The sequence below is a fragment of the Malus sylvestris genome, chromosome 3, assembly GCF_916048215.2.
Source record: "Malus sylvestris chromosome 3, drMalSylv7.2, whole genome shotgun sequence".
In the NCBI taxonomy this organism is placed as follows: Eukaryota; Viridiplantae; Streptophyta; class Magnoliopsida; order Rosales; family Rosaceae; genus Malus; species Malus sylvestris.
In genome coordinates this window covers 11,882,127-11,905,968 of record NC_062262.1, presented here as the reverse complement: position 1 = coordinate 11,905,968, position 23,842 = coordinate 11,882,127, and the positions used below count along the sequence as shown (strand labels likewise).

Genomic DNA, 23,842 nt, shown 5'->3' with positions numbered 1-23,842 from the left:
CAAGGAGTTGGCAACAAAAAAACAATAAGCAAAAGCTCTCTAAAACATGCATTTTCTCATTCATAGACGACAAAGGTTTACAAAAGCAAAATTGCACATGCCAAGAACTACATGAAGTTACAAAAATATGATGGCTGAGATACAACACTTACGGCAAGTTGCAACTTCATTCATCTTGCATTGTTTGTATCCTGATTACACTTCAAAATCTTACGTATATACTTTTTTCCCCCTACGCGAAAGTACAGTAAAACAAGGACGAGAATACGATACCCGACAGCCATTAGAAACAAGATCAATAAATTTTCCCACTTGGCATTGTTGTCTGGGGAGATGTCATATGCGCTACTAAGTGCTTGATACCCAGATATGGTCCTTACCTGCCCAACCGCGAAGGATGTCCCTATGTACTCATTCTCCAACAGCCCCTGTAACAGAAAGGTAATAGTTTTAGAATCTTCAGTTAGAAAAGACAATTATTAAAATTAACCAACTGGTTCCAAAATATCACTCTGAAATGCTTTTTTTTTATCCTTCCCAAACTCGAGAAATTTGAAGCTAAACCAGGTTGCCTGACAATTGATTTTCAACATTGTTATGCAACAAGGAAGAAAAATACAAAGGATCAAGTAAATCCTCTTGCCTGTATAGAGTACGTATGGAAAGCTATATAGGATACTGGATATGTCCACACGGGTCCAGGCAAAGCATTTCGAATTCTGAAATAGCCCGCAGATAGCATCATTACCACCTGAAATTCCATATGCATTCAGTGCAAGATTAGGGAAGGATAGGAAACTGATTATAATGTTATAACACTGTCAATCATTGTCAGAAAAGCATAATTGTATCACGGACATTCATTGATATGATACATGACATTTTATCGCACAATACCATAAAACACAACTGCCAGTCTGCCATGTACTTTAAAAAATGTAAAAGTTCTTGTTCATTCGCAGATGACTCAATGCTGAACTTGGGAAACTTCAAGTACATTATTTCGTTGAGATAGAGGAACTTACTTGTATGCATATCAGAGTGAGGGTGCTCCAGAAAACATCTTGCCATAAAGAAACCACCACCAGCATTATCCCATCATTTACTAAGAGGCACATGAAGAAATTCAGCATGAAGTACATCAACAAGCTGAACTCATCTCGCAGTCCTATGAGGAAATAAAAGACGACACTTGATGGGATGGAGATGAGAAACAGGAACGGGATGCTAGAGAGAAGCTGTCCAAATAAAAAGACTAGTGTCCCCAAATGGTGGTTCGATCCTTCACTGGCATATATCTGCAGTATCCATAATCAGTTTGATTAGAAGATAAGAATCCCAAAGCAATGAACATAATTAATTACAGTAATTATAAGAATGTCCTATCAACCAGCCACTCCACTGGAAATAATGATATCATTATCATCATTGCAAATTAATGGAATGTCTATAAAACTGCCGAAGTTTAAACTGAGATCAATTTTGGATCTCTCAATCTTGGGTTCTTTCAGGAAAAAAGCATAATACTAGCATAATTCATATAATTAATCTACAAATGTTTGCCACTATATTAATCATAACTTGGCCAACTTTCACACTACCTTAAGTCAATATCTTATCTAGGAAATGAATCCATCAAGATTACCTTGATTTCTTTTATTACTGCAGGTACTCCAGAAATGCTTAGTAGTGCAGTAAACGAAACAAATACAAATATTGCTGCAACTTTTGTCTGCATATAAAAGGTGGAGAAAAAAGAGATTCAGATGCCACACAAGGAAACAGATATTGTGGATGCATGTAGTGAGGTAAATGAAACAAATATAAATATTGCTGGAACTTTTGTCTGCATATAAAGGGTTTAACATTATTAAGAATATAGCATATGCTCCAGCAGTGTTTGCTAGTACAGTACAGAAACAAAAATAAACACTGCTGCAACTCGTCTTGACTGCATACAAGAGTGAAAATTTTAAAAGAAGCGTTCAATTAAGAAAGTGGTATTCATAAAGTAGAACTGAAAACAATTACCGAAGCATGCAATCGATTTTTATTTTATTTTCTTAGTGATTGAAAAAAGGTGATGTAAAGTAACTCACCGCAACTGAAGACAACGAATGCCCCGAGCCAGAAAATACTGTACCAACGGAGAGTGTGAAAATCATATAAAGAATAAGACGAAGCCAGTAGTATTTCCAATCCCTTGACATTATTAATAATGATCTCCAAGTTAAAACTGCTACCCGTGTAGCAGCTCCAGCCTTTCCCTTGCTTTTGAGTACCGGACCTTCCTATAGAAGGATATGCACATCAGAAGTTAACCAAGATTACAGAAGCTAAATATATATGCTAATATGTACACATCACCCAAATTATGGAACACAACATGGAAAACAGGAAACTTTCAATTATAATGCAGAAAACAACAGCTGCATATCAAATATTTACCTTATCTGTGAGTCTCAGTATCATAGTTTCAACTGCAGCAGCATCTGCTGATGATTTATAAGTTGCTTCGAGGGTGCGTATTGCCACAGCAGTATCCATGTTCACCGATGAAAAATCTCCGTTGTCATCCTGTCATCACATTGCAGTTCATGCAAAGCATGTGTTAAACTAAATGAATGTCATGCTAAAGTCTAAGACATATTGGACTACAATTATTATGGTGAGTTCATAACAAAATATGGTTAGGCATCCTTCCACTTTTAAGTCAAAATAAAAACATACAGTCCAACAATTTTGAAATTTCTCAATAGGATAATTATAACGTACGAATTAAAGGCTTCTACACTTTATGCAATCAGAATTAGGAAAACTGCAGCACCCTGTACTTACCTGCCAATTTTTGCACATTGCAATGATCTTGTCAAAATCTGTATTTATTGCCCGTAAAAAGTGATCTGACGGACTTTGCATAATCGGACAAGGAAATCCAGCGTTTGAGAAGTGCTGGATCAACATAAAGTGTATGTTAGCACTTATCTACAACTCTCCAATTAGCTTCCAAAAACATAAAAGAACAAAAAATAATAAAAACAAAAACATGAAATTAAGAATTTTGATTTTTAAAACATAAATGATTTCTTGAATTTCTTCTCTCTTACAATAATCACAGAACACTAATCAGTAAATAGTAACTTGTTTAAAGAGTTAATGACAAATCAGACTTATTTTAGGGTCAGCGAGTCCAGGATTAAAAAGTTAATGACAAAACAGACATTTAAATGTCATTTACCTGCAAACAAGCCAAGGTTTCCCCAAAAAACAAGGTGTTTCCATTTGAAAGAAGACATATCCGATCAAAAAGGCCGAATACTTCTGTGCTGCTTTGGTAAATGGTAAATACAACGGTGCAACCTGTACTTGCAAGTTTCTTCAGCGTTACCATCATCAGAAGTGCGGAGACACTGAAAAAACAAAACCACTTCAGTCATGGTACTTCAAGGAATCAAATATATTCAATAGGAAGACTATTGGTCATGAGCATGGAGTCCCCGCGGTAAAGACCTAACAAAACAATTCAATGGTGCTGCCTGATCCCTCAGGAAACAATGCAGCAATAACCTCATATTATATCAGTTCTAGAGTCAGCCAAATTATTCTTGGAAATCATCAAGTAGATTCCTTAGCACACCAACTTTAATATCTCAGACCAGTTGCGATTCCTTCGAAATACATAATGCAACTGAGATACTTCAAAAACAATTATCCAAACTCATGCTTTAGTTGGAAATGCTTCCATGGAAAATAATTTGGTTGCTTATGGTTATACACAAAATAGTGATACAGGCCACGGATAGGGTTGTGCACCATGGAATAATGTAGAGAGCACGGCGAACAGAATAAAAATTACCTATCAAGATGGTAAAGAGGCTCATCTATGAATAAAATATGTGGCCTCATCACAAGCTCTCGAGCGATGCTAACACGCCTTCTATCGCCATTTGGAAGGCCCTTCATATTACAGTAACCGCCTATCAATTTGTTTGCACAATCACCCAGTGACATGGCATGGATGGCATCCTCTACTACGCTCTTTTTCTGACAAAAGAAACCAGGAAGCTGAAGAAGAGCGGAGTAATACAGAAACTCCCGAACAGTGAGGGATCCAATTAGAGTGATTTCCCTCTCAACAAAACCCTGCAAGTTGGATTAACAAACATGAAGCCAGAGTCCACAGACACAGAGTTGAGCCATAGAAAAACAATGTGACCTTTAAAGAAACAAAATGAAAAAGTAATTAATCGTCAGTAAAGCTAACATTGCAACCACGTAATTTGCAATGAGAAAAATCTATCAACTGCTCCACCTAGGACATGCCATTATGCCATACAGGAAAGGGTTGTGAAAGTTCAAATGGTGCAAATTGAGAAGCCTGAAAAAGTCAAGGCCCAATGGAGTAACGACAACAAGCCTGGCTTTCGACCCACACTAATGCAGGCTTGGCAGCATGGGAACAGAGACTGTTTAGGCATTTCTCTATTTTTTTTTATCAATCACTTCTTTCATGGTTTGGATTATCCTAATGATGAGTGAGATGAATCACATCTCTAACAAAAATAGTAGTTGTTTAAAAATGATAACCTATATGTTTCAAATTTCATTTAACTCGTACTCATCGTTTTGAAGAAAGGAAGATGTAAACTGAAACTAATTTGAGAGCAGATGCTAACATTATCACTTGAGTAACTTTTCTTTAAAGAAAATCACCAAATGTGTGTGCGAGTGTAACAGAAATAACAGAAAAATTATAAGAGGAACAGTCGCAACAGAGACTCATGACAAACAAAATGTAAGAGAATAAAATTGTCAGTAGAGCCCAAGACTAATTGGGTAAAAGTGGGAAAGCAATTAAGTGAATGTATGAACTGCAAACAGCATAAAAGACTGAAAAGAATGGTGATGATTAGGTGGAACTTACGTATGAACCATACGGCATGGGCGACTTTGAGCCATTCACAAAAACCTCACCATACATTCTGGCTGAGTGAGGCAATCTTCCTAAGCAAGGTAAACAAACAATTCTTAGAACTCAAGCATGCAAAAATAAGAGAAGGCACAATTCTATGCACAATTAGAAATTTAGATATAACAAGCAAGCTTAAGGACCTGCAAGAGCCCTTAGTAGTGTCGACTTCCCCGACTTAGCAGGACCCATAATTACTGTTATAGTTCCTGGCAAAGCATAACCATTTGAACTCTTCATAACCTTCTCAGAGTACTTTCTTTTCCCCTTAATTGTAACTGTCAAATCTTTCCACACAAGTGAAGCCCCTGCAATCTTTCTTACTACATTTGCACCCTCTGGTAATGGTGGGGATGGCAAGGACCCACTATTAAGCTTCGAAAGAGATGCGGAGACCGGAGTGGTTGCAATGTTGATGGAGTCACCTCCTTCCTCCACCCTAACATCAATATCTGTATCCTCCCATTCGGGTGAATCCTCAAATGAGATGGGCTGTCTGAGTGAGCCAGTTTTGCGCAAGTAGAAAAAGTTACTTGAGGGTACCCGACTTGCTGGACTACTTGCTGAAGACGAGGAAGACCTATAATTATCCGATTGTGATTGTATTTCTTCCATTATCTTCTTCCAGATTACAAAACTTCAAGCCATTCTACAACAACGTATGATCAGCAACAAACTTGAATTACTACATACACATCGACGAGACAATTCAAGTCCTACATCAAGAACCACCACCATAACCACCGTCTGTTAATATCCGAACTGTCAGAAAACAAAGTCACCTTGTAATAACTAGAAAGACAAACCACCCCTACCCCCAATCAGTTGATGTTTATATTTAAGGTTGAAAAGGATTATTTTCCGGCTTCATTAGAGGGAATTGAACCCTGGACCTATACTAATTGTAACCCATAACCCCACGCGTCCCTCACCACATGCAGAATATAGAAACTGAAAAGCCATCCGGTTTACAGAATATTGGAAGAACTACAAGGTAATTACTTTAGCAGAACATTTCAACTACTGTTCTTCAAAAATGGCATTTTGTCATCAAATGTTAATCTTGGCAAAAAAATATTTCTCGATTGTATTCATTTATTCTTTGAGAAATCTGAAATGGAAACATGAACACACGCGCCAAAGTTCGAACTTCGAAATCAAACACAAAACTACAACGTGTTTCCTTCTTTCTTTAGTTTCCTCACCAACTAAACTGAGATCACAAGGAGCTCTTTCTGCAGCTTAACCCTTAAAAATACAAACATTTCAAATAAAAAACCCGTAAAAAATAGAAACAACAAAATTAAAAATTATAAACAGAAGAAAAGAAACTTCATTTTTTGAAAAGAAATTAAACCCTTCCTTTATGTTGTAAGAACAATCAAAACTTTAATCTTAAAGAAACAGTAACGTTGAATGTGAAGGAAAATCAATTTACACGCACACGCAAGCAAATATCCGTAGCTAAAAACAGAACAATGACTAAGAAAACTATAACCTTGAATCCTAAACTTCGATTTCGTCCTAGAAGACTGAACTAAAACACAAAACATTAAACCCCCAGAAAAATGCAAACAGTGTTTTTCTGCTTAGATTTTCTGTCCCATTTCTCAGAGACCAAACAGAAGGTAAAAGCTTGTATCTAAACCTTAACTACTTCAAACAGATATGTAGTAAAAGCTTGAGAGATTGAAGCAGAGGCATACCTTACCTGGATCTGAGTAAGCTCAGAGGAGAGAGGGAGAGAGAGAGAGAGAGAGAGAGTGAGTGAAGGCTTAGAATGTAGCAGTGAGAAAGAGGGAGGAAATTAATTAAATCAGCGGATTATTTAATCCGCTTATTCCGGTTTACGTATGCTTTGCATCTTCACTTTATCTTTTTTTCTTTTCTTTTCTTTTTTGGTCCTTGCATTTTTGCTTTTCATGTTTTTTGCTCCTATTTTTCTTAATTTCCAAAATGTCAGGGGTAAATTTGGCATCCAATGCTCCATTAGTCCATTTTTATTTACATTCCACAACTGGGGTCCCACTCTTTCTATATTATCCCCATCATTTTCTCATTTAGACCCACCTTTGAAAAAAAAAACTTCCACAACTCTTTCTTTTGACAAAATTTCCTTACTTACACATTCTTCTATTTTTATTTATTTTCTTTTGAGAATGACATTTTTTATTTTTGAACAAAAAATAGTATCTACACTAAGATGGTAAGGGGGTGGGCTAAGCCTCACAATGAGTTAGTAATAATGTTGTTCAAATTCTTCTTTAACGAGAATCGAACCTAAGACATTTCACTTACAAGTGAAGAAGAATACTACCAGATCGTACTACTAAGTGGCAACATTTTTGTATTAGGGAAGGCATTATACCAATGGGTAAACTTAGGGTTGCATTTATACAATTTTCATTCTAATAGGACTGAACATTTGTGGGTTTAATGGGTGTGTGTATCTTTTTGATAAGAAAACTCTGTTTAAAAATTAAAGGACATGAAAAGAAGAAAATTTTGAGTTGCAAACTTTAAATTATGTAACTTAAAAAGACTATAGTTTCCCAGACTTAATTCTTATAGAGTCACAAGAGGTGTATTTATGAGGACCTAATTTTGAACAAATAGGAAAGCAATAATAATTGTAAGGCCAAATCGGATAAATGATCCATGTGGTCATAAGGTATTCAGAAGATAGCCCATGTGCTAAAAAAACTCTAATATAAACCCTTGTGGTGTACTCCGTTAGCAAATTTAGTCCAAAAGTGATTTTTCCGTTAACTATCTGTTAATACATGGGTAAAATTGTACTTTGACATGTGCACTCTTATTCGACCAGTTGTCGGATTCATCAGCCTTTGATTGTGACCCACACAAAAAACTACCTCTTCCTCCTCGCTCCCTCTTCTTAAAGGAATTTCTGGCATCGATTTCTTCGTGGCACCCCAATCATCAATCTCATCTGCCCTTGAAGGTTCATCTCGATTTGATTCCTTCCCCAACCCACCTTCCTTCCTCTAACCCCACTTCGAATCCATCAACTCGTCACCATTGGAATACCTGTTGTTTCCCCGATCGACCCATAAGTCTTGAATTTGCCGTCGAGCATATTTCGATCAAGCTTCTCGGCGGTTAGCTCGCGCAGACCGGTCGGCAAAAACATCTTGTCCTCGTGGGTCAGGGGCACGGAATGCTCTGCAGACTTGGGTTTAGGCACCCCAAAGGTATTGAACTCGGCGAGGAAGATAGTCTGTTTCTTCTTCTTGGGCTTAGTGGCGGCGACTGCTAAGAGAGATGGAAAGTCAGCGAAGGGCGGTGCGCATTGTTGTTCCTCTTTGGCTTGCTGTTCGAGTTTAGCTTGCTGCTCCTTGGCGGGGAAGGCCCAATCGTCGGGTTTGGCCCACGGAGACACGGTGGCTGCCATGGTTGCGGTGGTAGCTCTGTGGAAAACTGAAAATGGTCTCTCCTTTTTCTCTTTCACGAAGTGAGTTTGGGGGTTGCATAAGGGAGATGCAAGAAGAAGAAGGTGCACACATCAAAGTACAATTTTACCCATGTATTAACAGATAGTTAACGGAAAAATCACTTTTGGACTAAATTTGCTAACGGAGTACACCACATGGGTTTAAATCCGAGCTTTTTTAGCACATGAGTTATCTTCAAAATATCTTATGACCACATGAATCATTTATCCAATTTGACCTAATTGTAATAACTAATGTGTAAGTGATCATAATCCTACTTAAAACCCTACTACATCAAACAATGCTTTACAAGGGTTTAGGGTCGATAGTCTCGAGATGAGGCGATAATTTTGACTATTTTTTTTAAATAAGTTTGTAGTCAAGACTATCACCTCAACCATTAATAACAAATGAAAAGGAAAAAAACAATCGTAGTCATGTAGGTATACAATGCTACTCACCTAAAGCATCTCCAAAAGGCTTTCATATGCTCTTACTTAGCTATATTTAGTACCAAAAAATTTTGACTCATAAGAGACTAACAAAAATTTTGATAATGCCCTTGTTTTGGAGGCTTAAGAGCATCTCTTGTGAAGTCCCTAAATAGGGACAACTACCGTATAAGATGAGTATAAAATAAATATGAAGACAAAATGAATCTCCAATGGATTGGAAAGTGAGTTTTTAAAGTATAGGAACTTACCGTATACATAATGTTACATATGTCCTTACTTATAGAAACTGTATAGAGACAACCTTTAGTGGAAAACGGAGCCCACAATCTTGATTGAAACTTTTAATGCCTTTCATTTTAATGTTTTTAATTAATTAAAAAAAAAGTCAACACAAACAAAAAAATGTGCACCTTTGCGTGGAAAACGTAACCCATAATCTTGATTGAAGATTTTAAGCCTTTAGGGGGAGTTTGTTTGCCCTCACTAAGTGTCACTGGACTGGCTAGGATTAACAGTGAGTGAAATCCCATGTTTGTTAGCAGTCGGGACAGTGTTTAATGAGACTAATGGGGACTCGCCTAGACTAAACACCTCACTAGGCGGTCTTAGCAAGGCCCCCCAAAATTGGGCGGATTGCTAAGACCAGCTCTCCTTCACCCCTTTCCGCTTCACTCTTCGTCAGTTCTCTGCTTTCCCCCTCCCGACTGCTATTTTTCTCTCGTAAGACTCCTCTTCCAGCGAAGCCACCATGGATCTGTGGTTAGAAAATCTTTCTATGAGAAACCCATTTCGTGGATTTCTACAGCCTTTCCCTTTTCAATACCATATCCAACTCCCAAAATTTTAACATAGAAAACTAGAAAACCCAAAAAATCAGAGACCCAGAAAACCCAAAAAGCCAAAAACCCAGAAAACTCAAAAACTGAAAGCAGATTCAACCCCATCTCTCACCTTTGATTTTAAGATTTGCAAGGGATTTTGTGAGAGGAATAGAAGAGGCAGAGAGAGATTTGTAGTGACGAGGAAGAGAGAGATTTGCAAAATAACCGGTTCTCTTCTTAAAGCCTCCGTAGGCTTTTGGATGAAACATTAATTAGGTTTCTAAAAGTTAAATAGCTACAAAATAATATTTTATAACCATAATATTTGTTTGTTTTTCGTTTGAAGGCAAAAGTAAATTAAAAAAATGATAAAAAAACTAACTTGGATTCAAAAAATAATTTAGTCCATAGTTTAGTTCGACACTGCACCAAACGTTTCACTAAGATAATCCAGCTTAGTCTAGTATAAGCCAGTCCAGCTTACTCCCTGAAGCTAGTCCAATCCGAGACAGTCCGGTGCAACAAACGCACCCTTAGTGTTTTTAATTACTTAAAAAAGGTTTACATAAACAAAAAATGTGCATATAATCAAATTATCACATAAAGTTATAAAAACTTCAAATTTAGGAATTTTATTATAAGGACGCTTCAATTGAAGGCAATATTCCTTTAAGTTCTTAAATAAGTTTCAAAAGTGGTGAGGGAGTGCTTGACTTCCTTTTGGAGATGCTATAAGAACGGTTTTGCCCTTTTTCCAAGACTTTATTGGGTGAAAATGACCTTATTAACCATCAAGGAAATCAAAATACACATGTCTTCTAAATCTTTTGCCAAGGGTTTCACTTCTCCATCCTCCCCATGATGGTAATCGTGTAAAATACCATGGAAAAGACAAGCATTGTCTCCAGGTACCTCTCGACGATATCAAGCATATCTACCATGTGATCAACATGCGTAACACGAGATACTAACAATAATGCGGTATATACTAATTTTTTAAATAGTTAATGTTCATTCGACTTCTTAAACAGTCTGGAACTTAGTTTAAGAACTAATTGGCCTTAACCTCGTTTAGGACATTGTTTCCCTACCATAAATTCTATGGACTTATTCATAGTAAATAATCTCTATAATATAAAGCCAAAACTCATGAATGAATAAAACTTGCCATTTTTTAATTTATTAAAATGAAGTTGTTACATAATACTCAATATTACGAAATTGTCTTTCAAGGCACAACTCCAACAACAAATATACTTGCATGAAATAATGAAAATGAAGCATTGTGTTGGTACCAGTTTGAAGTTATTTTTTGCCCAAACCAATCTACAGATCGAAATGGATCAACCATTACCAAATGGTTCTGTACCAACTCGGTAGATAACTTAGTTTTAGTTCTAGTCACATATAGATCAGTAATTCTGTACTCTGTACTGTTCCCACCCCTAATCATATTTAATGGTAGTTACAGGATTGTCATTTCCGAATTGAAACTAAATGCAGTTTGAATCTAACACTTTAGATTACACTCTTCGCATCTTTGTCTTTCATTTGTAGGTTTCTTTGGACAAATTCAAGGACCGTGCAAAGTCATGTTACAACTAGGACATTTTTAACGGGCGAGTTCTGACTAACATTCTAGTTTACCAGTCCTTCGTCACACACTCACATTTGTTAATTAGCCTTTCTTGTTTTTTGTTTTTGTTTTAAAAATATTTTTGCTGGATTTGTATTTTAGCCTCTCCATAAATGGGGGTAAGGTTAGCCGACATTCACCTCTCCCAGACCCTGCGTAAAGCGGGAGCCTTGTGCACTGGGTACGACCTTTTTTTAAAAGAAAAGACAAGTAGAAAGAAAATGGGGTAACAATTACCTAGGGGTGGTTCGGTATGAGATCTCATACCGAAACCCTTGTCCCGATTCCCAAACCGAAATTTTCGGGAATCCCAATTTCAATACCGATCCCAAACCAAATTTTCAGGAATCCCAAAATGGTTTTGGGCTTTTGGACCCAATTTGACATAGTTTCATATGCATGCATGCTGCTAATATATAACCAAAGTAACAATTTGCCCACTGCCAGTCAGCCACAATAATGCCCATTTGAATCCCGAAATGGTTTCATATGCATGCATGCTGCTAATATATAACCAATCTGCCCACTGCCATAATAATCCCAATTTGACATAGTTTCATAGTTTCATAGTATATAACCAATCTGCCCACTGCCCGCTGCCCACTGCCCATCTGTGCACAATAGCATTTGCCTATTCAAACTTTTGCCTAACTACGAAAGTCATCTCATGGAATTAGAAACTAATGTACGTCCAAACCTCAAATCTTACATAAGAGTACTAGGATAACTAGTGTCCATCTTCTTTCACTATGCAGTTACAAGAACTCAGACAGAATATCATCATTTAAATTTTATAACGACCCACTGAAATTCTATCTAGTTTGAACTTTCATTTTTATGCTCACAAATTATGTGATAAACAAGTAAATCTACAAATCATTATCATTAAGCTTATTGTTTAAACGAGGACGAGGATCTAAACGTTTTACTGTAAATGCCATTCCCATCCATTTGCATAACATCTACATTTGGTCACTGGCAGTAACCCAATGGGACTCTCACATATTCGTCAACTTCAAGGATGCTGCTCGCTCAACTAATAAAGCTGCAACATGAAGGAAGATATGAGCAATAAAGAGATCAAAGCACCAACGAAAGATATAGAGCCATAATTAAGATAACCTTCTAATAAAATCAAACAATAAAACAACAATAGTCAGGTTACGGAATAACAAAACCAAAAATTAAATCTTAAAACCATTTGAAAACTTCAAAGCAGAATCTACCAACAGAAATTAGATTTCAAAACACTAAATTAATTACCTAATTTGGGGTGAGAGTGAGACTCGGACTCGGTGTGGTGGTGAGAGAGATCGCAAGAGAAAATCGCCTGAGAGAGAGATTGTGAGAGAGAGCGGTGGCTGTGTGGTGAAGGAAGGCTGTGTGGTGTGGTGGTGGGCCGGAATTCGACACAGACAGATGAGAGATGAGGGCTCGGTGAGGGACGCGCAGGGGCTGGGTTGTGCAACTGTGCTGTGCTTGGAGTTAGATGGATGGAAATGGAATGGAACTGTTAATTGGGATCTGACCTAAAACAAATCAACGACACTGATTAAATCTAAAATAATGAACGGTTCAAATAATTTTCTTATAATTAAAAAATAATATATATATATATATATATATTTTTTTTTCGGTTCGGTATGGGAATACCGAAAAAATGAAATGCAAAACCGAATCCCATACCGAAACTTTCGGTTTGGTTTGGGATTATATCCCGAAAATTTCTGGAATTTTGGTTTGGGATCAGGATTTTTTTGATTTGGTTTGGGATTTTTGGGATTTTTTTCCAGCCCTACAATTACCACAATCTATTTGAGACTCATCATTCTTTTGTAAGATTCTTAAATGAAAGAAAACTAAAATTTTGATCTTTTTTTCTTTCGAATTATGAGATCCCACCATACAACGATGACACAACTTTTCACGCAATCTCGATATCACACAAAGAACCAATGACCTCAAAGGTGAATTCGTAAGAGTTCGAAGTTGAGTTTGTAACTCCAAATCTTGCTTGTAATAGACCATTCTGTTGGGGTTAAATTTTGAACGTTCAGTCTTAAAAATAACTGTGTTTATTTTTTGGGTTAATCATTGGAGATGGGTTCAGTGTGGGTTTTTGGGCTTTAAGAGCAAGTCCACCGGGGCTTGCTTTGCCCAGGACCCAGCACAAAAAACAGACTTGCCCTCAGTCAATTTGCTCTAGCCCACAAAATTACCTGGCACCCAGCCCATGCCAGGCAACATACCAGCCCAATTTTGACAGACCCAAGAGCCGGCCTATTTGGCTGGCGCATGCACTACACTAGCGCCCAGGGCGAGTAGCTGACAAGCTTGCAGAGGGCTGTCAACCCACTTGTGCTCCGGAGTGACGCAACATGCTTATAGCCGTTGGATTTCCAACGGCTAGTTTTTCTAGACCGTTGGATTTCCAACGGTAAAAAAAATTTAAATTTGACTTTTAAAATGGACCGTTCGATCATAGATTAACGGTCCACGTTAATTAACTAAATTAAAATTTATTAAAAAATACAGAAAAATTATTAAAAAATACAGAAAATTTAATTTTTTTTTCTTTCTATAAATACCTAATCCTCATCTTCCACCTTACACCACATTTCAATATTTTCTACACTTTCTACCAAAGCTTTCATACACTTTTTGTGTAAAAAAAAAATACCAAAAAGCTTGTGGTTGAAGAATAAAGAGTATTTGATGAGTTTATGTAATTTCATTTTAGTGTGTTTTTTTTATAGTTTATTTGATGAGTATGTAATTTTATTTTAGTGTGTTTTTTTTAAGTTTATTTGAAATTTTATCCGAAATTGGTTAAAAATCTTATCCGAAATAAACTAAAAAAAAAAAAAACACACCAAATAAATGCGCTGGGTTCCAGCGCATTTTTTTAGGGATGGAGATGCTTTGGCCTATTACTGTTCACTCCAGTCTATCACTGTTCACTTGAGTGAATAAATGTGCTGGGTGCTGGGGCAAAGTCGGTGGACTTGCTCTAATGACAATTCGACGTTGGATTGGATTATGTTTATAATTTTTTTTATTCCAATTCCAAGTCCAATTTGGGTTCTGCCTGTCCACATAACCAAACAAGCTCACTGCTGACAAATATTTTCGTACCAAACAAGAAATAAGCCATAAAAACTCAGAACTGAAGTATAATCCTCCAACACACTCCAAACACTCCCTCTCCCTCTCTCTCTCTCTCTCCCTCTCTCCCTCTCTCCTCTTTCTCTCCGTTCTTCGTCTACCACAGTTCCTGATCTCTGAAATTCTTCACCGCCATGGCTCACCAAGCCGAATCGTCCGACTCGTGAGTCAACTCGCCATCTTTAATTTTGTTTTACTTTCCACGATTTTTATATGTCGGAGTGTTTCCTTTCCGTTTTATTTGCGTAAATATTCAAATTCTGACTGGGGATTTGATTGTTTTGCAGGAAGAAGAAGGACTTCTCGACGGCAATTCTGGAGCGGAAGAAGTCGCCGAACCGTCTCGTCGTTGATGAGGCTGTAAACGACGATAACTCCGTCGTTTCAATGCATCCCGAAACCATGGAAAAGCTACAGCTTTTCCGTGGCGATACCATCCTCATCAAGGTACTTTTTTGTTTTTGTTTTCAATCTAATCAGAAAATAAAAATTAGGGTAGCTTGTCAAATAAATTGAAAGTTAAAATATCACGCTAGGGTTTTGTTGGGATGACGTTTTAGGGAAAAAATTTTGTTGTTGCATAATTTGTATGTTCTATGAAACAACTTAGTTTAGATTGTGAATTGAGGTTGAAATTGCAATTTTCGTTCGAACCCAGAATTGGGTTGCTTTGTACTCATTGGTTTGGAAGTTTAAGTTTCAGAATGAGTAAAAGAAGGAAAGTTATTTTTACCAAAAAAAAGAAGGAAAGTTATCACTTTTACTTAAGGGGAACCGTTAGGTACATGGCATAGTGATGAAATAGATATTTGTTACTTGGATTTTATCAACGAAGCAGACCCAAGTGTTTTCGTGTCCTACTTTATTTACATTACATTGTGTTTTTATTTCCGGAGGTTTTGATTTACGGTTCGTGTTTATTTAATCATCTGTGATTGGGTTTTCAGGGGAAGAAACGAAAAGACACAATCTGCATTGCACTTGCTGATGACACCTGTGAAGAGCCAAGAATCAGGATGAACAAGGTTGTCAGGTCGAATTTAAGGGTTCGACTTGGGGATGTTGTGTCTGTACATCAATGCCCTGATGTTAAGTATGGGAAGCGTGTCCACATTCTGCCTATTGATGACTCTATAGAAGGAGTTACCGGAAATCTCTTTGATGCCTTTTTGAAACGTGAGTTGGTGACATCTTTGGTGGTCATTTGTTTTACTTCTAAAATATTTATCACTGGGGTTTACTTGCGACTTAGGCCCCGTCCAAGACCTTCTACAATTTTTACTTTCCCAGGGTCACTGTGATGATTGTTGGTCTAGGAACATATTATTGTGCTTTGCTCCTTTTTTTTTATTTCTCTATGTAGCCTCTTTGTAAGTGTTTATGATACATCTACATTAATTTATTTGGATTGCATCCTAGTCCATTTTAACTGTTCATGCCATTTTGTTGAAAAATGTAAGTTTGATGCAGATGATTTGCACTACCTCAGCATGCTGTCTGCCATTTTGTATCGGATTAAATTTCTTTAGGTTTTTTCTTGAGACTTTGGACACTAAAACTTGGCTTACTATATCCCTTTGTTTTGTTTGCAGCTTATTTCTTGGAAGCTTACCGCCCTGTGAGGAAAGGAGATTTGTTCCTTGTCAGAGGAGGAATGAGAAGTGTAGAGTTTAAGGTCATTGAAACTGACCCAGGAGAATATTGTGTGGTTGCCCCTGACACTGAGATCTTTTGTGAGGGGGAACCTGTGAGAAGGGAGGATGAAGAAAGGTTGGATGAAGTTGGTTATGATGATGTGGGTGGTGTTAGGAAGCAAATGGCTCAAATCCGTGAACTAGTAGAGCTGCCACTAAGGCATCCTCAACTTTTCAAATCAATTGGTGTGAAACCTCCGAAAGGAATTCTACTTTATGGACCCCCGGGTTCAGGAAAGACATTAATAGCCAGAGCTGTTGCCAATGAAACTGGTGCTTTTTTCTTTTGCATTAATGGGCCAGAGATTATGTCAAAATTGGCTGGAGAGAGTGAGAGCAATCTCAGAAAGGCATTTGAAGAAGCGGAGAAGAATGCCCCATCCATCATCTTTATTGATGAGCTTGATTCAATTGCTCCTAAGCGGGAGAAGACACATGGTGAGGTTGAAAGGCGGATTGTCTCTCAGCTCTTGACTCTGATGGATGGACTGAAATCTCGAGCCCATGTTATTGTTATTGGTGCTACAAATCGTCCAAACAGTATTGATGCGGCTTTGAGAAGGTTTGGTAGGTTTGATAGGGAGATAGACATTGGTGTTCCTGATGAAGTTGGGCGCCTTGAAGTTCTTCGCATACACACAAAGAACATGAAACTCTCTGATGATGTAAGTTGAACCTCTCCTTTCTTCACTAAGTTTTTTATTAAGGTAAAACATTTGTTGTATCTGGAATACATTATGACTGCTTTGGTTCCCCAAATATAAACTAGATCTGGTTAAACAAGCTAGAGAAACCTTAAGTTATAATTATTAAAAGAAACTTCAAGTGTTACACTGGGCTTACTGAAGCATAGGTTTGATGGTCTATTATGTAAGTATGAAGTATCTGATATTTTCTCAGAGCTGGCATGACTTTTTGGTCAAAGTTTCTCACTTAAAAATGCCAATTTGGTATCCACTTCATTATCTCCATATGGGTGTTCTAAATGATGTTTCCTGCTGTACAGGTTGATCTAGAGAGGATTTCCAAGGATACTCATGGGTATGTTGGTGCTGACCTTGCTGCTCTCTGCACTGAAGCTGCTCTGCAATGCATTAGGGAGAAGATGGACGTGATTGACTTGGAAGATGAATCCATTGATGCGGAGATACTGAATTCAATGGCGGTTACAAATGAGCACTTCCAAACTGCTCTTGGAACAAGCAATCCATCTGCTTTGCGTGAAACAGTGAGTGATTTTTTTGGTTTGGAATTGGATCCCTTATAGTGTATATAATTGTTGTTTTATATTTTTGAGATATACTAGTCCTCTCTTTCTCTCTCTCCCTTTCCCCACTTTTAAATTTTATTTTTAAAGCTATGTACCAATTCTTTGATGTGGGGCAGGTTGTTGAAGTTCCTAATGTAAGTTGGGAGGATATTGGAGGCCTTGAGAATGTTAAGCGAGAGTTACAAGAGGTAATAATTTTTATTTGTTGCTATTATGTTTATATCTTGTAAATTCTTATGCTACTTAGTGTTTACAGCTAATCTTTCTAACTTCTGCCTTGTTTGCTTTAAAGACTGTTCAATATCCTGTTGAGCACCCGGAGAAGTTTGAGAAATTTGGCATGTCACCTTCTAAAGGGGTGCTTTTCTACGGGCCCCCAGGATGTGGGAAAACTCTTTTGGCCAAGGCAATTGCAAATGAATGTCAAGCTAACTTCATCAGTATTAAAGGCCCTGAACTTCTCACCATGTGGTTTGGTGAGAGTGAAGCCAATGTGCGAGAAATCTTTGACAAGGCTCGTGCATCTGCACCATGTGTCCTTTTCTTTGATGAGCTTGATTCCATTGCTACCCAGGTCTGTTTCCTCATTATTTAATATTCTGTCCACATAATTTTGCATAAATTAAAGAAATCTGAAGCATGAACTGAAAAGTTGGTTCTATTTGTCTATTAGTTTGAGTCACTGAAAGTTTTTGATATGATAAAGTTAATTGGCTGATTAATATTAATTTAATTCTTGTCGCGATGTCCTTATTTGCACAGCAGTTTCCTTTTGGGTTGTTAGTCTTACTTCTTTTTACTTTTCACTGATTGTTGCAGAGGGGAGGCAGTTCTGGGGATGCAGGTGGTGCTGCTGATCGTGTTCTTAACCAACTCCTGACTGAAATGGATGGCATGACAGCAAAAAAGACTGTTTTCATTATTGGGGCCACAAACCGACCTGACATTATTGACCCGGCACTTCTGCGCCCTGGCCGGCTTGACCAGTTGATCTACATTCCTCTTCCAGATGAAGAATCACGTTTCCAAATCTTTAAATCTTGCTTGAGAAAATCACCTGTTTCAAAGGATGTGGATTTGAGAGCACTGGCCAGGTATACACAGGGCTTTAGTGGGGCTGATATCACCGAGATCTGCCAGCGGTCATGCAAGTATGCCATAAGAGAGAATATAGAAAAGGTACGTCCTCATTTGTCATTTTAGTTCTTCAAAGGTTTAATAACTGTAGCTTCCCATTGATGCACGTTTAGAGTGGTAATGAATTTTGATAACGTAAATTTTGCATGATCTCACCATCCAAAGAGGAAGGAAAAAAAAAAGGATTGTGTTTAGTCTTGGTTGGGCTTTAAAGATTTAGTGCAAACTTCAGTGTCGTGTGAGTTTCGGAAATTACAAATTCTGCTTATCCAAGTCAGTTCTGGAAATTGCAACCTCTGCTTGTTCAGAGCTGTTAATTTGGTTTGGTTTTCAAAGCCGTGCATGTCTGATTTTGTTCTGCTCCTCTCGGGTTGTAGAGGGTAGGGAGCTTTATATGGCAATATTCTCTTTATGCAGACAGGGAATAACTTGAACGTGGTTCCATGTGCCAAAATGTGCAAATCTTTGTTGTTTGCATCCCGAAATTGTGGACCTTGTAGACTTGGTTTGGTATTCACTGCATGTAGACGTCGTAAAGTTAAGTTCTGCACAAGTTCTATATGTCATTAAAGTTTGGTGCGTTTGCAGGATATCGAGCGGGGGAGGAGGAGAGCAGAGAATCCAGATTCTATGGATGAGGACATTGACGATGAAGTGGCGGAGATTAAAGCTGCTCATTTTGAGGAGTCGATGAAATATGCTCGTAGGAGTGTCAGCGATGCTGATATACGCAAATACCAGGTCTTTGCTCAGACCTTGCAGCAGTCCAGGGGTTTCGGAACTGAGTTTAAGTTTACTGAAAATCCACAAACTGGGACGACCGGCTCTGATGCATTTGCAACTTCTGCTGGTGCTGCCGATGAAGACGATTTGTATAGTTAATATTATCATGGGCATGGTTCCGGAGGCAGTTCCGTCCGAGGATACGCCTTTTGTAGGCTCATGTTATCAACTTTGTGGAAGGCTTTCCTTTTCATGGTTATGACTGTCAAGTCTTTTGTGTACTAAAGAGTTTGTGGGGTTTGTAGGATAACATGATGTTTTTAAGTATATTATGCTGTTAATCTTATTTGTATCAATCAACTGATGGATTGGAAAAGGCTAGTTACTTTGTTAAAGAGATTTGTTCTCTTTAAATACTTACGTTGTTTGTATTGGATGAAAGCTGGTTAAGGTTGCTGTTTGTGCTCCCTACTTCTTTTACTGTGTTTGGTTTCCATGTCGGTTCTTAGGGGATGGTAAATGGAATATTTCTTTCTCATGGTTGGTAATGTTGGGAAAGTAACTAGAAAACTTGATTTTATGTCTCGTGTAGGAATTATAAACAAATTTGCGTATGGCCGGTTTGATAATCATTTTGTTTTGAGACACGAATGCCTTAAGGGGAGACGGACAAAAAGAAATAAAGTAAGAATGAAATTTTTTTTTTTTTAAAAATATTTTTTAACAAACAATGTTAAGTATAATAATATGGTTCCAATTCGTCTTTAGCGTGAATTGAACTTAAGGCCTCTCACTTACAAGTAAAGAGGAATATCATTAGATCGTAATATTAAGTAACGAATGAAAACAAAATTTTGAAAGTAAAGATAATTTGAAATGGTTTTTGGTTTTGTTTTCATTTGTCTTTATTACATTTGGCATCTTCCCCACTATCCTCTCACGCTTCCATTTGCCTTATCTCTAGTGAATTTCTCCTATATTTCTAGCACAAAATGCAACTACAAATTAAAAGTAAAAAACAAAATAGTTGACGAATAGATCATTAGATTTTTTATTTCATCTTTATATGATGAATCTAACTACAATACATTCATGTACTTAGTACAATCATCTATTTAACCGTTACATATGTCGTAATAAAATTCAGTAACCATATTTAATTTCGCATGACATTTTAACTGTTAGTGGGGACATATTGGTCATAAAAATATAATTAATGCTTACCTTGATTTTCACGGGAAAAGAAAGTAACACCCAAATTGGATGGTGAGTTTGGTTTTTCACTCTCATTTTTTCGAAGGCAAGAAACATTTCCCCAAACATCGGAATGGAAGTGATTTTTCCAATCCCAACCCCTTTTCCGCCAACCAAACGCCTGGATTAATTGTAAATTGGATAAATGAGTTTTGAACAAATGAAAACTTGATGAAACTCATACGTCGCGATCGCAAGGAGTGTAGTTATTTTGGTTGGTGAATTGCTCTGCACCTTTTATGCTAGGCCAGGTTCTTACTGCCCTCAAGTTCCAATTTAAATTGGCCTCTATCTTCCTTTACTCTTCATATGAAATAAATTAGGTAAATAGCTAAAATAATTAATTACTTTTTCTTAAAAATTCATATGAAGTATAGAGGAAAATCAGAGTATCAAACAACGAACAAACAAACTATGAAACTAAGAATGCCGAGATGGCTATAAATGAAAGGCGACGTAATGGTTAAATTAATTTCTCAAATTAAAATACAAGCAATAATTATAGAGATCAAACCTAAAAAACCCTAATACGTAAAATATCAAAATTATTCAAATAATAAAGCATCTAAAATACTAATGTTTTCCAACAAGTATTTCCATTTGGTGTTCCATGATTAAACTAGTCATATAGGAGATTAAGGAGAGATGTATCTCAAAAGCAAAAGAAAGAATCACACATTGGAGAAGCTTTGGTTCAAAAACTTCATAAGTTGTTAACATATACATAAGATAAATACAACCATCATTTAGGTGAAGAAAACAGCACAAATTAAACTCATACAATGAAGTTTTGAGAAAAATAAATAAATCCCTACTTCTCGCATTTTGTCATCATGACACAAAATTATATTTTAAACTCATAACTTTCTTAGTGCATCTCTTTTCAAGAATCATTGTATGCACCGATTATATTCTCACAACATACGATGTAGATCCACTATAAAATAGTAAGACCCCTACTATGAGCGACAATGCTGTGTATAACCGGCACATACAATGACACTTGTCCCCCATTCAATCCACCACGGATTAATGCCAAAATCATATACAAAGCATCCCTTGAATCCCTTTCCAAACTCTCCACCATCAAGGTTTCTTGGAACTCTTAGCAGAAGAACACCCCGAGCCAAGTGCGTGATAGTTCACAAACCGGCTAGGAGCCGAGGCATGCCTAAACCCTTTTGGCAAGCAACCCTTCACTTCCCTCCCATGAAAAACTTGTTCCTTGGGATTCAAGTCCCGAGGCTTCATACTCACATAGCGGTCTCCTCCTTCAGTGACCAGAGGCCTCACTATTGTGCTCGGAGCGCTAGACGGGATGTTTCTCGCAGCCATAGAGATGTCAAAATAAGAAAACAGGAGTAGGGAATGTAAGAGAAGTGCAATGCAAAGAATAGAGGTAGACATATCTGAAATATGTTCTTGAGTTTTTGTGGTTTGTGAGGGTTTGAAGAATATAGAAGTTTGGAGGGTTTGAGAGGTTTATATAAGGAGGGGGAATTGTAAAGGGGTTTTAAATAAGCTCGTGAGTAGCTGAACAATGCAGGAGGTTGCACAGCTCATTGTCATTGAGATATTAGTGTTGGGGTTGTGGTGGGAACATGCTTCTTTAGACTGTGGAGGAAGGAGGATGTCCGTGAATTTTCTGTCATTGCACGCTTTGCACTCGGCTCCTTAATATCTTCCATTATTTCCCTCCAAACTAACCTAACGCCCTCCCACCCAAAAACAAAATAAAAAGTGAAAAATTTTGATCGAGAGAGAGGTGCTAAGTGAAACTTCTTTTTAGTGAAAAGGAAACTTCGTAGAAGCTCAATAACTTTTGTTCTTTTGTAATTTTGAGCATTATGAAAGATGAGTATGAATTTAATAAAATAAGAGAATGGAAATGAATGTGAGATTAACTAACAATTTATAAGGTGTGTCACTAAATCAAATTATCATTGCATATGGTACTTTGGGTATAACATATGCCAGTAAGTTTGAGTCTTAATTCAAACTACATTAAAATGAGTTAGCTTGAAAGTGGCTGATAGTTTAGTTGATTTAATTATAGCATTTTCTCTTACAGCTCATCTGAGGTCTTGAATTCAAATTTCCATCCCTCAATATTGTTTATATAAAAACTATGAGTTGGTGGTTCAGTGGTAAATAACGGATTACGAGGCTTCTTTAAAACTAAAAATTGGAGGTCTCGGGTCTTGGATTTGAAATCCGCTGCTAGTGTGGAAGCTGGACTTGTGGCCAAGGGGAGGCTGAAATGCCTATGTGAGTCTTCTCGTCCCTTGGAAGGGTCGATAACGTGGCTTACCACCAGTTGTCCCCCTTTTAGAAGAAAAAAAAAATTATATAAAGTGTTTATCTTCTAATGATTAAGAAGTTGAATAGTTTCAATTATGAAATTTGGAAAGTAAAAATGCGTTAATTCCAAGTTTGTGGATAAGGTGGCACACCCGTGAAACAGAGAAATTTTTTTTCAGTGTGCTAGGAACACCTCCAGTACACCAAGTGTCATAATACAAGTGGTTAGAAGTTTTTTTATTTTATATATATATATATATATATATTTTTTATTTTTCCAAGTATCCAACAACTTGTATTATGACACTTGGTGTACTAGGTGTGTTCCCAGCATGCTAAAAATATTTCTCCATGAGATGGGATGCAAGTAAGAGAAATTTTTTAACGAGAAATTTCAACCACTTGTATTATGATACTTGGTGTATCGGGTTGTGTTCCTGACACACTGAAAATTCTTTCCTTATTAACATCATCTACCCATAAGCAATCAACTATTAAATTGTACAAGAATTAGGGTTGAAAAATAGCCCAACTACTTCTTTGGTGAAGATAATTAGGACGTTTTTATCCACCACCATATTAAAATTGCCTCCCAACAAACAAAATGCTAATGCCTAAAATTTATATCAGATTTATGAAACAAGTGGGAAGAAATTAATGTATTTTATATCAGTAATAAATTAAGACATTAATGTAATTTATGAAAGAGAATTAATTTGCATGCTGCAATCATCCTTCATCGCAAATCTTTAGCATCATGTGTATAACAACTTTTAGTAGCATCATGGCACTCCCTGAGGAAGTTGGGTGGGTTTGGTTTCGCTATTGTTGATCACGAAAGTTGGTTTGATAAGTGTAGATATCAGCAGCTACAATGCACATAAAATGTAAACATCTTAATGATACCAATACAGTAGGACGTATACTCATTCAGTGACAAATTTAGCTAGGATTTATGTATTTTT

At 37.1% G+C, this 23,842-nt stretch overlaps 3 protein-coding genes across 10 annotated transcripts in view; 2 read left to right on the top strand and 1 right to left on the bottom strand.

Moving 5' to 3' along the window:
- The window catches only part of LOC126616149 (uncharacterized), a 90,099-nt gene that overhangs the window by 46,012 nt on the left and 20,245 nt on the right, over window positions 1-23,842 (top strand). The window contains exon 1 of one of the 4 annotated variants that reach the window (XM_050284152.1): window positions 14,525-14,543. The exons of 2 other annotated variants lie outside the window; for them this stretch is intronic. The gene's annotated coding sequence lies outside the window, so the exon portion shown is untranslated. Of the gene's footprint in view, window positions 1-14,524; window positions 14,550-23,842 lie in introns of those variants that run through there. One more of the 4 variants, XM_050284154.1, reaches the window with a different exon arrangement.
- On the bottom strand, window positions 37-6,816 carry LOC126616147 (ABC transporter G family member 3-like). Of its 5 annotated transcripts, none has more exons than XM_050284147.1 (12): window positions 6,681-6,816; window positions 5,113-5,685; window positions 4,925-5,004; window positions 3,857-4,143; window positions 3,239-3,410; window positions 2,839-2,952; window positions 2,449-2,577; window positions 2,100-2,291; window positions 1,646-1,732; window positions 1,026-1,298; window positions 644-751; window positions 37-428 (listed from the first exon to the last, which is right to left on the bottom strand). In XM_050284147.1, the coding sequence occupies exons 2-12, from the start codon at window positions 5,582-5,584 to the stop codon at window positions 171-173; spliced, it is 2,172 nt and encodes a 723-aa protein (XP_050140104.1). In that variant the 5' UTR covers window positions 5,585-5,685; window positions 6,681-6,816; the 3' UTR covers window positions 37-170. The 5 variants fall into 5 exon arrangements, with proteins under 5 accessions (XP_050140104.1, XP_050140102.1, XP_050140107.1 ...); XM_050284145.1 differs by having other exon boundaries at window positions 6,676-6,808; XM_050284150.1 differs by having other exon boundaries at window positions 5,113-5,618; window positions 6,676-6,786.
- On the top strand, window positions 14,506-19,793 carry LOC126616146 (cell division cycle protein 48 homolog). The gene is made up of 9 exons (XM_050284144.1): window positions 14,506-14,661; window positions 14,786-14,945; window positions 15,446-15,674; window positions 16,091-16,857; window positions 17,199-17,420; window positions 17,579-17,650; window positions 17,755-18,036; window positions 18,282-18,641; window positions 19,188-19,793. The coding sequence occupies exons 1-9, from the start codon at window positions 14,633-14,635 to the stop codon at window positions 19,479-19,481; spliced, it is 2,415 nt and encodes an 804-aa protein (XP_050140101.1). The 5' UTR covers window positions 14,506-14,632; the 3' UTR covers window positions 19,482-19,793.

Bases quoted from the DNA above. Each gene is read 5' to 3' on its own strand.
- LOC126616147 (XM_050284147.1), bottom strand. From the start codon at position 5,584: ATGGAAGAAATACAATCACAATCGGATAATTATAGGTCTTCCTCGTCT. The intron at 5,005-5,112 runs GTCCTTAAGCTT...TACCTTGCTTAG, and splicing joins ACTACTAAGGGCTCTTGCAG to GAAGATTGCCTCACTCAGCC. The intron at 3,411-3,856 runs GTAATTTTTATT...TTGTTTTTTCAG, and splicing joins CCTCTTTACCATCTTGATAG to TGTCTCCGCACTTCTGATGA.
- LOC126616146 (XM_050284144.1), top strand. From the start codon at position 14,633: ATGGCTCACCAAGCCGAATCGTCCGACTC. The intron at 14,946-15,445 runs GTACTTTTTTGT...TTGGGTTTTCAG, and splicing joins GCGATACCATCCTCATCAAG to GGGAAGAAACGAAAAGACAC. The intron at 17,421-17,578 runs GTGAGTGATTTT...GATGTGGGGCAG, and splicing joins CATCTGCTTTGCGTGAAACA to GTTGTTGAAGTTCCTAATGT.